Source organism: Ahaetulla prasina, chromosome 6, assembly GCF_028640845.1.
Source record: "Ahaetulla prasina isolate Xishuangbanna chromosome 6, ASM2864084v1, whole genome shotgun sequence".
NCBI classification, from domain to species: domain Eukaryota; kingdom Metazoa; phylum Chordata; class Lepidosauria; order Squamata; family Colubridae; genus Ahaetulla; species Ahaetulla prasina.
In genome coordinates this window covers 54,218,620-54,238,100 of record NC_080544.1, presented here as the reverse complement: position 1 = coordinate 54,238,100, position 19,481 = coordinate 54,218,620, and the positions used below count along the sequence as shown (strand labels likewise).

Here is a 19,481-nt window from a genome sequence, read left to right as displayed (position 1 = left end):
ACAACGTGACTTTGTTCATTGTCAGGTGAATTATGTAACCTCATAACGCTGGATGTAGCCCACAATCAGCTTGAACATCTTCCAAAGGAGATTGGCAATTGCACACAGATCACCAAACTTGATCTACAGCACAATGAACTTTTGGATCTTCCAGACACTATAGGTAAGTAAAAATATCAGTAATTCATTTATTAGATTTGTATTCTGCCTTTATTTTTACTACTAAGGCATACTTCTCCCTTTTCCTATTTTCACAACAACAACAACAACCCTGAATTGGGTTAAGCTAAGAGAGCGACTGAAAATTACACAGTGGATTTCCATGCCTTGAGATAGAATAGAACTCACCATTGCCTGGTTTCTAGATCAATATCTTAACTGCACCAAACTGGCTTTTTTCTAGGTTTAAAATTTATATAAACAAACTACCATGTTTCCCTTAAAATGAGACATGTCCGGATAATAAGCCCAATTGGGCTTTTCAGCGCATGTGATAATATAAGCAGCAAAATAAGCTTCCCCACCAACTATTTACATGCATGCGCAGCCGGTCCCGCCATTTCGTCTGGCTCCTTGCCATGCAACCAAAATGAGTTGAGGCGAGGTTGAAGGGGGGGAAGGGCGGGACATGTCCTCCCCTCCTTGTTCTTCGTGCCAGCTGAGTGGCCCAACACATCCCACCCCACCCCACCCCACCCAAATGGCAACAGCAGCCTGGTTGCTTCCCTTCCCTGCTGTCTCTTTATTGAGAAGGGTGGCAGGTGGCATCAAACTTCTCGAACTCGCAAGAAGGTTTTCTTTTACAGCGTGTTTCCCTGGACACAACGGCAAGGAAAGTGACAGAGCTGGAAAGGTAAGACGTGCATTCCGCTTCCTACCCGCCCTACCTGCCACTCCCAAATTGCATCCCTAAAAGGAAGGGTGGCTAAGCGAGGGGCAGGAGCCCTGTCATGCCCGGCGAGGGGGGAGGGAGAAGCGACGGCAAGGGGAGCCACATCTCGCTCTACGCGTCCTGCTTCTCTCCTGCCCCTACTGCCACCCCTCTCGATGAGACGGCAGGGAAGGGAAGCAGCTGTTGCCATTGGGGTGGGGTGGGACGTGTTGGACTGCTTGGCCGGAGCAAAGAACAGTGAGGGAAGATGACAGCAGTGACAGGACATCCAGTCCCATGCTTACCACCTCCTGCACCCCCAAAGTAATAAGGCCCCCGATACTAAGGCCAAGCCCTTATTTTGTGAGTCAAAAGAAAATAAGACCTTGTCTTATTGACCATATATGGTAACAATTCATATATGCTAATAATTATGTAAATGAGCAGTTTGAGCATAGGTGTCCCATTGATGATTTGCAATAAGTTCATTTAAAATGTGGTAGTTACGGTAGACATGCATGGATTTGTATTGTAAGATCCATTTAAAATATTTTAGTTTTCATATATAAAAAAGCAGTTAATGTAGGAAAATCTATAAATTAAGTAAGTAAGTAAGATATAGTGATTACAAAATAGGATTGGAAAATGCTATCAACTTCAATTCCCAATTTCTGGATATTTTTTCTATACTTAAAATATTTTCATTTCATTTTCACATGAAGTTGATGGAGTATTTTTGTTTGTTTTCAGGAAACAATAATATGCACATTTATATAAAATATTGCCAAATATATTCATTTCTTGCCAGCAGTGAAGAAATGGAAAATTTATATCTCAGTATTTTCAAACTGGTGACTACAAAGCAATACATTGTTTTTATTTTAAGTTTGGCCTGGACATAGATGTTTTATCAGCTACATATACAAATTGTGATCTCAAAAGCCATGCAGGGTTAGTCTTAGTATTCAAAGAGAGTTGGGAGAGTGGGAATTAGGGCTTTTGTCTGAAGTAGGACCTGGAAAAACCTTCCCAAAAGTGGTTGAAAGCAAAACTGTTGCCGTATATGTCAAGAAAACGTGTAATTCAGTCATCAAGAGTTGAGCTTGATTCCAAATTATACTTACCTTGAATCTTTAAGTAAAAAGAAAAAAGCATGACAGAAGAGCTATTTATTTCAGAACAAATCCAGATCAAATAGGAAAGAGATACCTCTTAAACCACTTGAGCAAAATTTTGCCTTGGCCTCATTGTTATTTTATCTCTTTCTGGATTACTAATGGTATGCTAGGTAGCCAAATACAATTTTTAATTTTGTATGAGCAATTCCTTGTCCTCAGTAGTAGCTTAGCTTGTTTGTTATGACTATCCTGCCAATATCAGGATTTTCTAGTTTCTCCCCCCTCCCCCATAAATCCTAAAACAATACAGAGGATAGTTAGGTCACAGGTATTTTCCCTTTAAATAATACTTTGCCTGAGTATTCCTAGAAAATAACAACCAGATACTAATGGACACAACCCTCAGCCTGAGAGTGATATCAAAAACTATTTTCAGCAACATGGTGAGATTTAGAAACCAGTTGACAAAGATTTGCATTTCTTTTTCAGGAGCATTTATAGTCATAGTAAGAATACTTCAGGCTCTGATTCTAAAGGTATCCAAATAAGACAAGACTTGACAGATTGTTGCTGAGTCTGTAAAAGTAGAAGTGGCTGCTTTTTGTGTTTTAAGTGCAATTTAATATGAAGAATTGTTATGATTGTATATAAAGATAGATAAGCAACTTGTACAAGTAGTCCTCGACTTAACAACAGTTTATTTAGTGACTTTTCAAAGTTACAATGACACTGACAAAAGTGACTTACGACCATTTTTCACATATACGACCTTTGCAGCATCCCCATGATCATGTGATCAAAATTCAGCGCTTGGCAACTGGTTCATACTTATGCAGTGTTCCAAACTCATATGATCATCTGTTGCAACTTTCTGTCAAGCAAAGTCAATGAGGAAGCCAGATCCTCTTAAGTTATTAACTTAACAACTGCACTGATTCACTTCACTAACTGTGGCAAGAAAGGTTGTAAAATTGGGCAAAACTCACTTAACAAATGTCTCACTTAACAACAAAAATGTTGGGCCCAATTGTGGCTGTCAGTTGAGGACTACCTGTATTGCTTGCTATATTTTAAGGAACGATAAGCCAATTCGCAGCCTTAGTGAAGTTATCACAGATAGTATCTAGTAAACGTAAGGTGTTGAGAAGCAAATAGCATGAAAAATCATTTAGGCACCCTCTCTTTTTTCAATATAGAAGGATCATTTTGTTGATTAGAATTGCTAAATTCAGATATACCCAAAGTTAGGATTTGGGTATATAGGTTAAGGTGATATTACCTAGTTTTTAAAGTATTATTAGTCTGGTGTTTTGTTTTTCTTGTCTTGTTTTAGATACCGTGTTTTCCCGAAAATAAGAAAGGGTCTTATTTTCTTTTGACCCCCAAAATATGGCCTTGGCCTTATTATTGCGGGGGGTGTCTTATTATTTTTGAGGTGCAGGAGGCCCCTAAACATGGGCCTGCTGCAGGGGGACTGGTGCTGGAGCGCCGACCAGCTGTTTCACCAGTGCCGCTCAAGCCGCTGCCTCCAGCAATCATGGCAGCTTTTAATTTGCTTCCCGTGCAAACAGCAGGAGGTGAGGCAAGGCCGGGGAGGGGGGCGAACAGTAGGGGAACATGCTCCACGTGCACCTGCAATCCACCCGGAACTGCCTCACAGAGGCTGCTCCCGCAAACCCCAGCTTGCACGCCCCTTCTCTTATTGGCGGCCACAAACAAACTCTTGCCAGCCCTAGCCCAGTTGACCTGGGGGGAGGGATACTGGCGCCAGAGCTCTGAGCAGTGGTGGGTGCGGGCTGTCTGCACAGACATGAAGTGGGATTGGCATGACCGGTTTTTGCCCGCAGCATTGCCAGCGAGGATCGGGTCAGAGCCGCTGTTGTTCCCTGTCCCGTTCCATGCGTCTTATTTCTCTGCCTCCTCACCCCTCCCCACCTGCCACTCCCCCTCGCTGGCTGAGATCGGCAAGCCTGATTTGGGGAGGGGTAGGGGGGAAACCCAAAGGTGAAAGGTGAAGGTGTGCCTTCCCCACATTGGGCTGTTGCTACATAAAAAAGTTCTTTCCTTGTTAGCTTGATAAATAATTTTACTGGCTAGATCCTGCTAGAGTTTTATGTCAGTTGTCTGTTTTTACTCACTGCAATAAATTCCAGCACTTGGTGGGCTCAAAAACTCTAAACGCATAGTAGCTTCTCCTTCGGGTGAGCTGTTGCCTAAAACATTCAAGTTTTTTATTTTCATTTTTAGCTCGCCACTTAAGTTGGGGTTTGTATACAGGAAATGGGAATGGTGAATTACAACTTTGGATTGCATCTGGCTTCTCCGCCATGTCTTACCTGACTTCCAGCTCTTGCCCTGGCTGGCGAGGGAGGGGAGAAGAGACGGCAAGGGGAGCCCTGTCTCACACCATACGTCTCGCTTCTCTGCCTCCTCACCCCTCCCCACCTGCCACTCCCCCTCGCTGGCTGAGATCGGCAAGCCTGATTTGGGGAGGGGTAGGGGGGAAACCCAAAGGTGAAAGGTGAAGGTGTGCCTTCCCCACATTGGGCTGTTGCTACATAAAAAAGTTCTTTCCTTGTTAGCTTGATAAATAATTTTACTGGCTAGATCCTGCTAGAGTTTTATGTCAGTTGTCTGTTTTTACTCACTGCAATAAATTCCAGCACTTGGTGGGCTCAAAAACTCTAAACGCATAGTAGCTTCTCCTTCGGGTGAGCTGTTGCCTAAAACATTCAAGTTTTTTATTTTCATTTTTAGCTCGCCACTTAAGTTGGGGTTTGTATACAGGAAATGGGAATGGTGAATTACAACTTTGGATTGCATCTGGCTTCTCCGCCATGTCTTACCTGACTTCCAGCTCTTGCCCTGGCTGGCGAGGGAGGGGAGAAGAGACGGCAAGGGGAGCCCTGTCTCACACCATACGTCTCGCTTCTCTGCCTCCTCACCCCTCCCCACCTGCCACTCCCCCTCGCTGGCCGAGATCGGCAAGCCTGATTCGGGGAACTGAACACGCTGCCGCCGCCCAGGAGAATGTCAGAAATGTGCTCTCTCACAGCGCCTCCTCTCTTCTTCTTCTGAGCGCAGCGGTGCATCTGGCTCACCGAATCTGGCCGCCTGATCTCAGACAGCAGCGGCTCTGACCCGATCCTCACCGGCAATGCTGCAGGCAAGAACCGGCCACGCTAATCCTGCTTCATGGCTGCGCAGACAGCCCGCACTGGCCACTGCTCAGAGCTATAGCACCAGTACCCCTCCCCCCAGGTCGACAGGACTAGGGCTTGCAAGAGTTTGTTTGTGGCCGCCACTAAGAGAAGAGGCGTGCGGGCTAGATTTTGTGAGAGCGGCCTCTGTGAGGCCGTTCTGGGTGGATGGCAGGTGCGTGTGGGGCATGTTCCCCTACCATTCACCTCCACCCCTCGCCTCCTCATCTCATGCTGTTTGCACGGCAGCTGCACATGCATCTTTGGGAGGGCTTATTTTCAGGTGGGGCTTATTATAGCATGCACGCTCAAAAGCCGAATTGGGCCTATTATCTGGACATGTCTTATTTTCGGGAAAACACAGTACTTACCTTTTTTAGACTTTATCATTCCCCCCCTTTCATTAACAATAATCAATTTATTTTTGTATTTATAATAAATATATAGGTCTGGTATTCATACCCATGTATTACAAATATGATAATAGTTGATATTATTAAAATATTTGATAATTTATGTAAATGATTTTGAAATGGCATTGTTACTTGTATTTTTAAAAATGTATGGCTCTGTCACATGTCTCTCTTCTTTGAGGTAGAAACCTCTCCTTGGTGATGGCTTCTATGTAATTATGTTAAGATTTTAGTGAGTTTTCATGAGCAGAAAAGCATTGCTTCCAGGAAAGTGAGGAATGTCCAACTCAAAGAGTGATTTTACTTATGTATTTTTTTTAAAAAAAGCCTAAAAACTGATGGTCTCTGGTTGGTTTATAATAAAACAGACTAAAAATGCAATCTGAATAAAATCAAATAAAAACACACAAAACATAACTGAGAAGGTTCCTGGGATATATCTTCTGAAGAATGGGACCTCACAGAATGACTGTCCATTAGCTCATTTTGAACAGGCGTATACTATATGCAGTAGATGATCTTGAAGATGCGAATAACTAAGCCTTCTAGTTGCTCTCATTTTTCACCATTTATATATAACTTCCAAATATATACTTTCAACTATACTATATTTCTCTTTAAAACATTTTTCTTTCTCACATTCATACATTTGTCACAAATAGTAATGACTACAAAAATCTGATCTGCATATCCCCTCCATAGAATAAGGCTTCAATGAATTTTCCAAATTATTACCTGTTGTTAGGTCCCATAGATTTTTGGTGAGAATTCTACCAAATACTTCCTTAGCACATACAGTATGTCACAGAAGTGAGAACACCCCCTCACATTTTGTAAATATTTAAGTATATCTTTTCATGTGACAACACTGAAGAAATGACACTTGGCTACAATATAAAGTAGCGAGTATACAGCTTGTATAACAGTGTAAATGTGCTGTCCCCTCAAAATAACACAACACACATCCATTAATGTCTAAACTCTTGTGGGACCAGAAGTTGGCAAATGGGCCGTTTTCGGCCTCCAGAGAGCCTCCGTGGGGGGAGGGGAGAGGCTGTTTTGGTCCTCCCAAGGCTCCTAGAAAAGTCCCACCGGAACAGCAAATGGGCTGTTTTCGGCCCCTAGAGGGCCTATGGGGGGTTGGGAAAGGCCGTTTCCCCCACCCCCGGCTCCTAGAAAGGCTCTGGAACATGAGGAGGGCCTTCCCCCCCACCCGGCCCTCTGGAGGTAGGAAACAGCATGTTTCCCTATTGCAGGTGGGCCCAGAAGGCTTGAAAATCAGCTGGCCGGCTCATGTATGCGTACCGGAGCTGAGTTCGCATGCCCATCAATATGGCTATGCGTGCCACCTGTGGCACGTGTGACATAGGTTCACCATCATGGGCCTAGCCCATCTTTATGTAGAGTAACAATTCATTTTTTCAGATCCTCAAAAGAGTTCATTGCCATGAGGTGCCATGTTGAACTTCCAGTGACCAGTATGAGACAGTGAGAGCGATAGCACCGAATTTAACACACTTGCTCCCCCTTCACACCTGAGACCTTGTAACACGTGTCACATGACACCAATGGCTACTTGTGCCCCATTTGGACTTATCACTTAGGGGTGTACTCACTTTTGTTGCCAGCAGTTTAAACATTAATGGCTGTGTGTTGCGTTATTTTGAGGGGACAGCACATTTACACTGTTATACAAGCTCTATTCTCACTACTTTACATTTTAGCCAAGTGTCATTTCTTCAGTGTTGTCACATGAAAAGATATACTTAAATATTTACAAAATATGAGGGGGTGTGTTCACTTTTGTAACATACTGTTCAAGATCAATTCATCTGTAAGTTTTCTGTTCTCTTATTATCTTTTACTTTGTATAAGAGAACAGTAACTATATTCTTCCCATTCTCGGCATAGGAAAAGGCTTTACAATCATGTTAAACAAGCATCACAACCATTATAAACAAAACACATTCATATTTTAACATTTTGCCAGGTAGCCCATCTATAGCTGCAACTTTCGCATTTACCTTTCTTTTTGTAAAGGACAGTAACTTTGATTTTTTTAATTTTGATTCCATTCTGCAAATCATCCTTTTATGCAAACTCCTACAATACTCTTTCCAGCATTTCCTCGTATCAGTGTAACCCCAAATCATCTCATAATTTTTATTTGTCATTCCATTCATTCTATTGGAGCCTTTCATTTGGCTGTTTTCCTCCATTTCTGAAACTTTTTAAACTCCCATCAAACTTTCTTGGTATTGTTGCACCTTTTAAAATTGTTCCTTGTTCTTTGACTACATTCTTTGCACTTATCCTTTTCTCTGTATACATAGCATAGAATATCTTTCATCATACTTTTGCAACAGTTGTTTTCTTACATGGAGTTATCTATTCTTGTGTCTGTTCTTTTTCAATCTTGTTTCTTTCACTTTTCTTTGTCTGAATCTATCCTTCATTCATAAATTAACATCACCTTTGTATTTTCCACTGAATTTTTTCATCAGTCCACTAGATTTGAACATTGTTGGTTATATCCTTTTTTTAAAATTCTCAAGCTAAAACATAACCGCATTTCTTTCAGTACAGATTAATTCAGTTCATTCAATTATGCATGCATGAATTTGTTTATTTTAGCATTTACTTCTCTTATATTCTAAATAAGTTTTCCATATATTTATGGGCTGGGGTGAAATGCTCCCGGTTCGAACCGGATCATCTGATCCGGTAGCAATGGTGGCGGGTGGTTTGGAGAACCGGTAGCAAAAATCCTTGCCCCCCCCCCCGATGCCCAGATGAGCTGCGTGATCATTAGAGGTTTTTTATTTTTTACTTTTAAAAGCATTTTTTCTTCGGCCGAAAAAATGCTTTTAAAAGTAAAAAAAAAAGGATCTGATGATCGCGCGGCTCAGCTGGGTGCTCGCCAAAAACAGGGGAGGGGAGTCCGTTTTTCCTCCCAGCAGGCTTCAGGGAAACCAAAAAATGGGGGGGGGGTTTTCCGTTTTTCCTCCCAGCAGGCTTCAGGGAAACAAAAAAAAATGATGTGTGTGTGTGTGTCTGTTTTTCCTCCCAGCAGGAGGACAATCTAGTCATAAATAGTCAGAATTGGCAAGGTCTGTCCAATGTGTCGTGAACATCTTTTTACTAAGATTCTGGGTTTGTTTTTCCTTTAGTTGTCCTTTCTCCAAGTCCTCCCCTTTTTTGAGGGGGATTTTCCAATAAGTATTCTGTTGTCTAATTCTGAAATTACCTTGAAGGACAGATCAGTGCTTTAGTGCAGCTTTTATCTGCAGACATATTTTAAACTTAGAGTTGTGCTATGAGCTGGCAGGTCTAATTTTTTTCTCCTACTTTTAGCTGTGCTTCCAGAATTTACAGGTTTTTTAGGTAGTGTGTCTAAATGTACTTGGCATTAGTACACTTGTTAAACCGATTAATATCTTGAGTTTTTATTACCTGAGTCACATGTAACTAAGATTTTTGTACATAAAATAGTTTGCCTTGACACTGTTTCCCCAGTACTCATTGTTGCACTAAATTATATCTATATACTCAGAAACAATTTTCTGTGTATGCAAAAATTTTCTGGAGACAACGGAAGATCTTTCATTAGTTAGCTTTTGGCATGAAGTTCACTTGCAAGATTTTTTGTCTCACCGCTTTTGAAAGCTATTAATGTTGCCCCTCCTCTCATAAGGAAATGCTTTTCTTGTAATCTAAAAATGTGTAAATTGGTCTAAAGTATTGTGGTAATGACAGCCAGTAATGATTAAAAAGAAACAAAGCATTTAGATGTACGTATTTAAAGTATTGCTGGGAAGCCAGAAATGAAAACAAAGCACAGTGGTGGAAAATTACCTTGACTAATGGAATATTGTTGAAATACTGATTAATTTGTTAGAGTTGTATTTATATGTTGGAAAATTATCCTAATGCTTAAGGTGTTCATATGTTTGTGTGAAAAGTGTATGCCTTTTCCAATAAACAGTAATAAAAGAGAAAGAATATCCCAAGAATAAATACAGCTAGTAGGACTTTTTAAACATAAGATTCTTAAACATTTTGTTTCTTTTTTCAGGAAATCTATCTACTTTGAAAAGCCTTGGTCTGAGATATAACCGTCTTTCAGCAATACCCAGGACTCTAGCACAGTGCAGTAAACTTGATGAGTTAAATTTGGAAAATAATATTATTTCTACTTTGCCAGAGGTAAGTCACTTAAGAACTAGGAGTTCCTGTAATAAAAACAAATTATTCAATTTGAGTAAAGTAAAATAAAAGCTTCGTCATCATAAATTTTATAATACTAAGCAAAAGTCTTGAGGACAGAATTTGCTTATTTTATTAAATGTAGAAACCACTTGATTCTATTCTGGCTTCATTATGTTAGTTTAATCTTGAAAAGTAAACAGGAGTGTATGCGAGAGAAAGAAAGAAGCTTTTGATTTATTTAACACTGCCAAAAGACATACTGAATGATTGAGATCTAAAGATTTATACTGCTTAAGGTTTCTCTGTTAGGAAGAGAGGTACTTTCTAAATGTAATAAATGAAGCTAAATCAAATTTACAAAGATTTTCAAATTTAGTAGCCATTATAATTATCTTCATGAATTGACCTCGATTTCATGCAGATTTCTTGACAATGTACAAATGCATTAAAAACATGAACAAAGGCAATATTAAATGCTGGTTAAAATAAACCAAGATAATTAGCAAATACTTCCAAGTTATAAACCAAGATTTGGAATAATATTATTCCACATTAGTTTTTGGAATATTATTATTACAAACCATACAGCTTTATTCTGGAGGTTGGAGATGTCCCCATCAACTTCACATCAACTTCACATTAAATTTTAAAATAAAATACGTAAATAAAAAAATTATATATAAAACAAGAATTCACTAGGTTATTCTGCAAGTGCATTAGGAGCTCTGTGTTGTTGACCTAGGTATAATTTTCTGTTTCTTAGTTACAAACATATGATTCTTTGAGTAGAACTGATAATTGATCAGTTTATGGGTATTCAATGCATAAATCAGAAAGTACAAATATGTGAATTTACTTATTTGCATTCATTGTCCGCAAAAAATAATGTGGAAGAAGAAATCTGGCATGACGATTGTAAAGTTACTTACACATCTGTATAATGCAAATAAATATGGATTAATATTTCAGTTTAAAGTGATATATAATGTTGATATAAATGATTGGCATTGGCATTGAATAAGAAATGATCTAGAAATAAGGCACTGAAATCCATCAAATGCCATATAAATTATTAATACTAAAACTGATTGGGAATAAGTAAATATTGCTTGTAGACTTTGCTAATGGGAGAAAGTTGCTTAGTAATTAATCTCCCCTCCCAAGAACTTTATGGAAGTTACTTAAGTGTATGTAATTAAACATACAAAAGAAACTGACTGGAAATCAGATTGCTTTATAAATGGGCTCCCAGTCTAAAACACCCTTAATAAATAGAATTTTGCATTTTTAAGCGCTGATCTGTATATAATTTATAACTGTTGCTGAAAAGAGCCACTTATTAGCGAAGTAGTGTAATCCATTAAAGCATATCACTTTGGCTGCAGAAGAAAGAAAATGCATCTCTAAAGAAAACTGCAGAATTGCAAAAGACACTAAGTTTTTAATGAAGAAATACCCGCTGAGTAAACATGTCTTAAAATATTAGCTAGAAAAATTGGTTGTCCAACTCTTTTCATAAATTGTTTATATTGGGATACTTTTAACAATAATACATTCAACTTTTAATTCTTAAAATATTGGTGCATTTCAAAATGTATTATGATAGCCTTGAGCTAGTTTTGGAAAATATTCAAGATCTTCTGAAAAGTCAGCTATGCAAAGTCTTAACTGTAGTTTTGGAAGGAATGGCTAGATATCCTACCCTGCATTTAGAGTGAATAATATTTTCTCCTTAAAAATGACATAAATGATTAGTGTTTCATATGCTCTGCATCCTTTATAGTTATTCATTTTAAAATTCAAGCAAATATAATCTGTTTTCCTTGGCTAAAGGTTTAAATCTTCCCTAGTAGCCTCAGTTTTCTTAGAATTGGAACAAGAATCCCATGACAATATGGCAATTCAAAAGAGTGGCAAGTTTGTCTGTCACCTCTTCTTTTTTTATATGGGACATTGAAGCTTAATTTTTTTCTGGAGACTGACTTAATTTTTGTTTTATACCTATCTGCAAGGGGGTAAAGTAAACTCTCTCTGAGATTGAGCTGTCTTTTTAAATACTTAACAAATGGCTAACACATGGCATGAATTGTCAGAAACTACAACAAACATTACAGCTATTAAAAGTATTGTCAAAAGTATTTAAAAGCAGAATGCATCACTCGTAGGGCATTTCTTTTTGAACAGACCATGATATCTAGGCTGCACATAAAAGAAAAATATCTATTCAAGTACAAGAAGATTAGAGTACATAAAGTATATAATTTGATTTGTTCACTTTGCTCTCACAGGGTCTCTTATCCAGTCTTGTGAATTTGACTAGTCTAACTCTGGCAAGGAACTGTTTTCAATCTTACCCTGTGGGTGGCCCTTCACAGTTCTCTACTATCTACGCTCTCAATATGGAACATAACCGCATTAACAAAATTCCTTTTGGAATTTTTTCAAGAGCAAAAGTATTAAGTAAACTGAACATGAAGGTGAGGCTTTGTTTCAGTAATATGAATTTTCTAGTGTAAAATAAAATATTGTATGAAAGTGCAGCCAAAGAATTGTGGCAGATACTATGGATACCTGATGTTGTAGGATAACTTTACTAAGATTGTTTATAAAAATAGTATCAACAGTATAAAGGCTTTCCTACATAGTAACTTACGTGATAAATGATGTTGAAATTAGGGAGTTGCAAACAAAGAGGAATATTTTCCATAAAAGCACAAAGCTTAGACTGCCCTTTTGGAAAATGTCTGTTGGATAAAACTAAAAACAAACAAATTAAACATTAAAGTACTATTTAGGTTATTTATTAGTTATAGTTATACTAGCTAAAAGTTGTTGCAGCACGTATTTAATTTAAATATTTGATGGTTTAAAATAGAAAAGCTAACATAGACAACTTGCAGTTATATGGGTGATAAGACTACAGTTATACTAAACCGGTTCTTTTCTCAGAATCAGGATATTCAATTAACATTGATACTACAGATGCCTTCTTTTTTGAAGATGTAGAATGCATCCTTTCCTTGGCTAAATTGCATTGTGAATGTTTCTTTAAAAAACAACTTCAAGCCCTTGTAATGATTATTTCTTTATGAGAAAAAAGTGACATTTATGTTCTTTATCTGTTTAACTGAATATCATTTACAATTTATTATCCTTAATTATTTAAAAAACAAACAAACCCAAAACTTTATTTATTATGTTGTAATGTTAAATTGCAGGACAATCAACTGACATCACTTCCCCTGGATTTTGGGACATGGACCAGTATGGTGGAACTCAATTTAGCTACAAATCAGCTCAACAAAATTCCTGAGGATGTATCTGGACTTGTTTCTCTTGAGGTGGTAAAAAGTAGAATATAGAAGCCCAGCTAAACAAATTCTAAGAAACTTGACCAATCTTTATATATTTATTGATAATTGATAATTAAATTGACAAATATACTCTGAAACAACCTAATTTTGGAAGGATTATTTAAACAAATTATATACCAGATTTGTCTCACATAATAGTAATTATGCTGTGCACATTATAACTTAGTTTTATGTGAGGACAGAGAAGATATAGCTATTATCTTAACCTGCAAGTTTTTATTTTCCTGTGATATACAGGTAGTTCTCAATTTATGACTGTAATTGATTGTAATTGAACCCAGAATTATGTTTGTAAATCATGGTGGTCATTACAGCTTAATTTTATGACATTTTTGTTGCAGTCATTCAATGGTCACAGTGTTCATTAAGCAAATTCATTATACCCACTCAGCATTTTTTTTTTTTGCTGGAAACTGAAAGTAAATATCAGTTTCCTGCAAAAAATATATATTGTGGTAATGTGACCATGGGACCCTGCAAATGGCTGTAAATACAGGCCAGTTGCCAAGTGTCTAAAATATGATCACATGACCACTGGGATAGGGTCGGCTTGCAAAATATCAAAACCATATTTTAAATAACTCTGGGAGGTCCATGTAATGTCAAATGGTCACTAGGCAATTGGATGTAAGTCAAGAACTACCCTTATATTCAGTTGGGGGTTTTCTTGGTAAAACTATAAAATGCATGTGTTGAATGACTTTCTATATGAATTCTAACAAAGAATTCAAGCTTGAGTGTGTGAGTATGGGAAGTGGTTGAAATGGTTATCTAATCGCTCCTTATATTCCATTCAACTCATAAAAGATATAGCATTCCTTGTAATTGGCATGTATAAACACTTGCCTTCCTTTCTCATATTTACATGTCTTTGCCCTGCTTCTTTTTTTCCTATTCCTCTCCATATTTGTAGGATAAAAGAATATATATATATAAATTATTTACTACATGCACAAAATAATTTAAATGCTTTTGTAATTAAATTATTCATGGAAAACCATTCTTATAAAATTAAACATCCGTTGAGAGGAATGTGAAAATCTAGACTTTTCCATAGATCTTTTATAGTTTTCAGAAAAATGTTTTCTTCATTCTTGCCCAATAAAGAATATTTATTTATTTTACAAGTCATATTTGCTGGATCCAATATGGCATTAAAGTTTAATAGTAAACAGTTTCTAGCTCTTTTTATTTTTAAAAAATATTTAGCTAATTCTGCCATTACTTAATGTATAGCTGCCAGTTCATTAAATTTTCTGTTAATTTTATTTTAGGTTCTTGTTTTGTCAAATAATCTCCTAAGAAACCTCCCACATGGCATTGGAAATTTGAGGAAACTGAGAGAATTGGATCTAGAGGAAAATAAATTGGAATTGTTGCCAAATGAAATAGCATACCTTAGGGATCTACAGGTAAAATAATTAAATGGTATAGCATGTTTTGTCCAATTCAAAGTGTATATAAATGCCTTCATGCCTTCTTGATTGATTGATTGATTGCCTTTGTGTCAGTTTTTTTTAGCCTGATGTCTTTGGCCACTATACCAAACTGTTCTGACCTAGGCTTCCCAAGAGCATAAAGCAGACTCCTTGTCCTGACAAAAAACCCTTTTTATGAAGTTACTGTGAATTCTTCTCATTCACATCCAGCAAAGTCTTTCAAGGGAGAATTTACAGTCAGAGACCTTATCTGTCTTGGAGAGCTGCCAAGCCAATATCTTCAAAACTTGGCAAGAAGTCTCGAACAACTCCATTCCCTTTCACTCCTCTTTTATTCCCTCTGGGAGGGGCCATTCATTGTCCACCTGTGGCCTTACTCCCAAGTTGACCCTTGTTCTTTAGCTGTTCCCTTTGTCTGGCAACTCTGCACATGCGCACACTGAGAACAGGGTCCAGCTGTTTGTCTGCCTCATTAATGTCTGCCTCTGAAGGCAGCTGATAACTGGCATATGGCCCTGCCCCCCCTCTCTGTCTGGATTTCATATCTTTTTTCATACTGGATTTCATATCTTTTTTTTTTAAACTGCCATGTATAAATTAGTTGCCATTTGGATGCTGAGGACTCTCTGTTGTGTTACCTGGGAATGCCTACTGACACATAAGGAAGAGAAATCAAGAAAGATGTTCAATTGCTCCCTAGCTATAGAATGTATTAAATGCATTTACTGCATACATGTAAAAATTATTTTAAGAAATAGAATGGCATAAAATGTAATCCCAGCCTTTTCAGCCTTACAAATGAAGTTAAAGCCTTTCTCTTCAATCAGAACTTTTAGCAGGTTTTTCTAATTTTTGTTACTTTCATGTTTAGTGCTTTTGTAAACTTAGCTGCTTTGAGTACCCTGTAGTTGAAAAAGTGAGAATTTATACTGAGTAATAAATAAAGTAATAAATAAAAAATGAGAAAGATTACTTTACAGAACATTTGACAGTTATGGTTTGTATGTCATCTTCAATAATATTTTGGAATAATGCAGCGCCAAGTCCAGCCATTATTTGTTGATAGTTGAAGAAAAGGCTTTTGTTCTAATGATAAAAAGATACCTGTTTTTGTTAATTCTTTGGTGGAAGATATTAATTTTATGATTACATTATATATTCCTTAAACAGAGGCTGATCCTAACAAATAATCAATTGAGCACTCTTCCTAGAGGAATTGGTCACCTTATCAATCTGACACATCTTGGGCTGGGAGAAAACTTTCTTACACAACTTCCTGAGGAAATTGGTAAGATATGATCCATAAATTCATGGACCGGTATTGATAAGGTACTTCTGATATGGAGTTTCTCAACCTCAGCAACTTTAAGCTTTGTGGACTTCAACTGTCAGAATTCCCCAGTCAACACTGGGCGATGATTAGGGAATCCTGAGAGTTGAAATCCAGGTTGAGAAATATTGCTGAAATATACCAATGAGATATTTCAATGTAAGTCAGCATCTGGCAATATTTATTATATTTAAGTTATTTTCCACTTACAAGCTCAGTCTTGGGAATGTAAGAATCACATATTTTAAAGTTCTACCATGCCTGCCAAGCTGTTTTTTTTATTTTGCATATGACTAGTTTTGCTAATAACTTGCATAATTTGTTGTAGTCTTCAGAAAAAAAACCCTATCGATACTTCAGAACCTCTATCCTCATTATGTATCATCAGTTAACAGAAAGTCCTTGGAAAAAATATTGAGTTTCCCACACAGACTAGGAAATAATCCTGATATTTAAGATTAATTTAATATTAGTTCTGGCATTAGCACAACATAATATACTCAAGTTTCCCAAACGCAGACATGATTTTGTTTCATTGCAATGTTTTGAAAATGTAAGTTAGAATTTGAAAGTCTGTTTGATAATTTTTGTCATTTGTCTTAATGTGGTCTCTTAAAATAAGGTTTTGGAGTTGGGATGTCAGTAAGAAAAGAAAGATACTTTTCTAGCTGAAAGTGGCCTTAGATTGTTGAAGAAATGTAATAAGGGTTTTATCCAGTAGTATGCTGGTAAATGTTTAAAAACCAACTTTGCTAGGTTCATTGGTATTGTTGTGCTGTGTCACTAACTATGAAACAACTGATTGGCACACTAACTCACGTCTGCTGTCAAGTGTTTTGCAAATTCCCCAAAATTTAACAATCTGCTCTCATGTGCCAGTATAAGCCAGCTCCAGCACACATTCATATGAATTTTTCTTTTCATGCCAGCACTGAAAATTGCTGTTACTGCAAACTTAGAAATGTGCTTTGAATTCAGTGAACCTGTTTTGATGCAAAGGATGGATATGTTTGCTGTTCTAGGTAATGGACAGAAGGACAAGTTAGCCAGTAGTAATTTTTATGTCACTTACTGTTATTTTATGACTAATATATTTGGTTTAAAAAATGCTCATTATTTTGCAGGTACACTGGAGAATCTGGAAGAACTTTATCTAAATGACAACCCACATCTAAACAGCCTTCCTTTTGAACTGGCTCTTTGCAGCAAACTATCTATAATGAGCATTGAGAACTGTCCGCTCAGTACCCTTCCAGCTCAGATTGTTGCAGGTGGACCTTCCTTTATTATCCAGTTTCTCAAAATGCAAGGACCATATCGAGCCATGGTCTGACGGATATCTTCCCCGATGATGTACAAAATATAAATGGCTTTTGTGGTGTCATTATGTATATAGTATCTAGGCTACATGATGCCCAGTGTGGATAAAAGATGGATTGTCCCATACACTCTACTAAATGCAAACTGCACTGTTAGTATTGTGTATGTGTGTATATATAATATAATATATAGATTGTATATTATATTATAAAACATAAATAATATAAAACACAAATTTCAGACCACACGTATGTGTTCCTGCTCATAGAGGAAACATAGCCATTTAGATTTTTTTTCATTATAAATGCTTGTTAATGTTTTCTTCAGTGAATTTGATGGTTATCTGGATAATTTAGGGTACCAGTTCACTGAAAACAATGTCAATTAACTGCTGATCAATTTAAGGGAAAATATTTTTAAACCAAGCCTTTTCCTGTTGGATAAAAAGCAACTTAGTCACACAAATTATTTTGTCATTCCTTGTAGATCACATTTTGTGACAAAAATAATATTGGAATTATTTGTATTTTCCTTTATTCTGGAAAGTCCTTTAACTTATTTTAAGTTTTAAAACAAATGGTCTTGTATGTTTACAGTCAGGGTATGTCACTGGATTCGGGGTGGGGTGGAATTTACTCTGTTTTATTGAATCTAGAAGTTGTATTCTTCTGCTGAGGGCTTTTTATTGACTGATTCGTATTATTGCAAAAACATAAGCAACTAATTAGTGAAAAAAATAAGTCCAACAGAAGCTTGAGTTCCTTTGAATTCATCAGTTATAAGCATATCATACTGAAGAAGCAATTATTTTATGGTTGCCTCATTTAGCATAAGCAACATTTTTCACTTAAAGAAGTGACAAATTTGTAGAAAAGTATCATGTTCTGTTAAGATTTAGTATTGCGTCAATGATGGATCTGAAACGCAATGATAATTGTAAGGGTTTTTCCTGGTCTTTGTGCAATTAATGAATGTGTCTTTTTTTGAAACCCTGCAGTATACGTAAAATTTATGGTCGGTTGACAATGTTACTCTGGTTTTATATCTTGCCTTGCCTTGTACATCCTCCCATTATTATGGAGTGTCTGCGTCAAAGCACAATATCTTCATGCTGTGCTGTTTTGCTGCTGAACTAAATGCACTTGCTTCAAAATAATCAGTTCAGTACCATGATTTATTCCTTTAACCTCATCCTATCAATCTCAGTATTAAAGACTGGTCTGTTTGGAAAAAAAAAGAACATTTTTTCATTTGTATTTAGAATGTGATTGCTCATAGAAAACCATTAAGTGATTGAATAGAAAACATGCGGTTATTGTCTTTTTCAGGGCTGTACAAAGGGCTAATGATGCTGCAGTGATTTTTGTTCCTGCACTTGATCGCTACTGCCATTTTGAATTGGATGCACATAGCAATTACATCTGAGATAAATTTGTTTCAGTGTCAATTGATTATGATGGGTTTTCTTAAGGGATACTAGAATTAAAAAGGAGGCGTTCTTTAAATTATACATCATAGATGTCAGAGAATTTTTTCATCTATGGAAAAAGGTTTTGTATTTTTTATTTTGATATTAATGTCTATTTGATAGGCACAATCCGGAGATGATTAGATATACTTACTTATCCTGTTGAAATCAACACAATTCACTGAAGGTTTCACTCATAAACACTAATAAGCTCTGAGTAAATATTTCTCAAGATTGTTTTGTAAGAGCCATTGATTTTAGTGGTTGTGGATGTTCCTTCAGATTGAGTCAGCATAATTTACTGCCTTCATCTGTGACATGAATTTTAGCATTCATTAATTTTGTCTCTGGCAAGGAAGAAATCCTTTAAGAAAGGCAGGTACAGATATAAAACCTTAAAGGGCTATTTTAGATGTCAGTGGATTTGCAAAATATTATTCAGTTGGATCCAGACCGAACACATATCTAATTGGGCAGATAGAAGCAGGCTCATCAAGAGAATTGCTAAATTTGACAAGGCTCTGAGATTGTTTGCTAAAAAAAAAGATAATTGATAAGTGTCTTTCGTAAGAATGCCCCTCTTTGTCTCTCAGATATTGGGAAACTCCGTGGAGAAACTCAGACCATAGGTCAACAGGAAACTAATGTGGAGAAAGGAATCCAATCTTTTCAGTTCTATTAACCAGTATAGCTGAATTCATACCATCAATTTTCCACCACTTAATTTAAAGTAAATATA

At 36.9% G+C, this 19,481-nt stretch overlaps 1 protein-coding gene across 4 annotated transcripts in view; it reads left to right on the top strand.

Moving 5' to 3' along the window:
* Positions 1–18,413, top strand: part of SHOC2 (SHOC2 leucine rich repeat scaffold protein) — an 80,416-nt gene extending 62,003 nt beyond the window's left edge. For all 4 annotated transcript variants that reach the window (XM_058189407.1, XM_058189408.1, XM_058189410.1 and 1 more), the window contains exons 3-9: positions 26–163; positions 9,678–9,808; positions 12,100–12,288; positions 13,030–13,152; positions 14,460–14,597; positions 15,795–15,912; positions 17,079–18,413. In XM_058189407.1, the coding sequence (XP_058045390.1) occupies positions 26–163; positions 9,678–9,808; positions 12,100–12,288; positions 13,030–13,152; positions 14,460–14,597; positions 15,795–15,912; positions 17,079–17,287 (1,046 nt within the window). In that variant the 3' untranslated portion in view covers positions 17,288–18,413. The remainder of the gene's footprint in view (positions 1–25; positions 164–9,677; positions 9,809–12,099; positions 12,289–13,029; positions 13,153–14,459; positions 14,598–15,794; positions 15,913–17,078) is intronic.
* Positions 18,414–19,481: the final 1,068 nt, after the last annotated feature.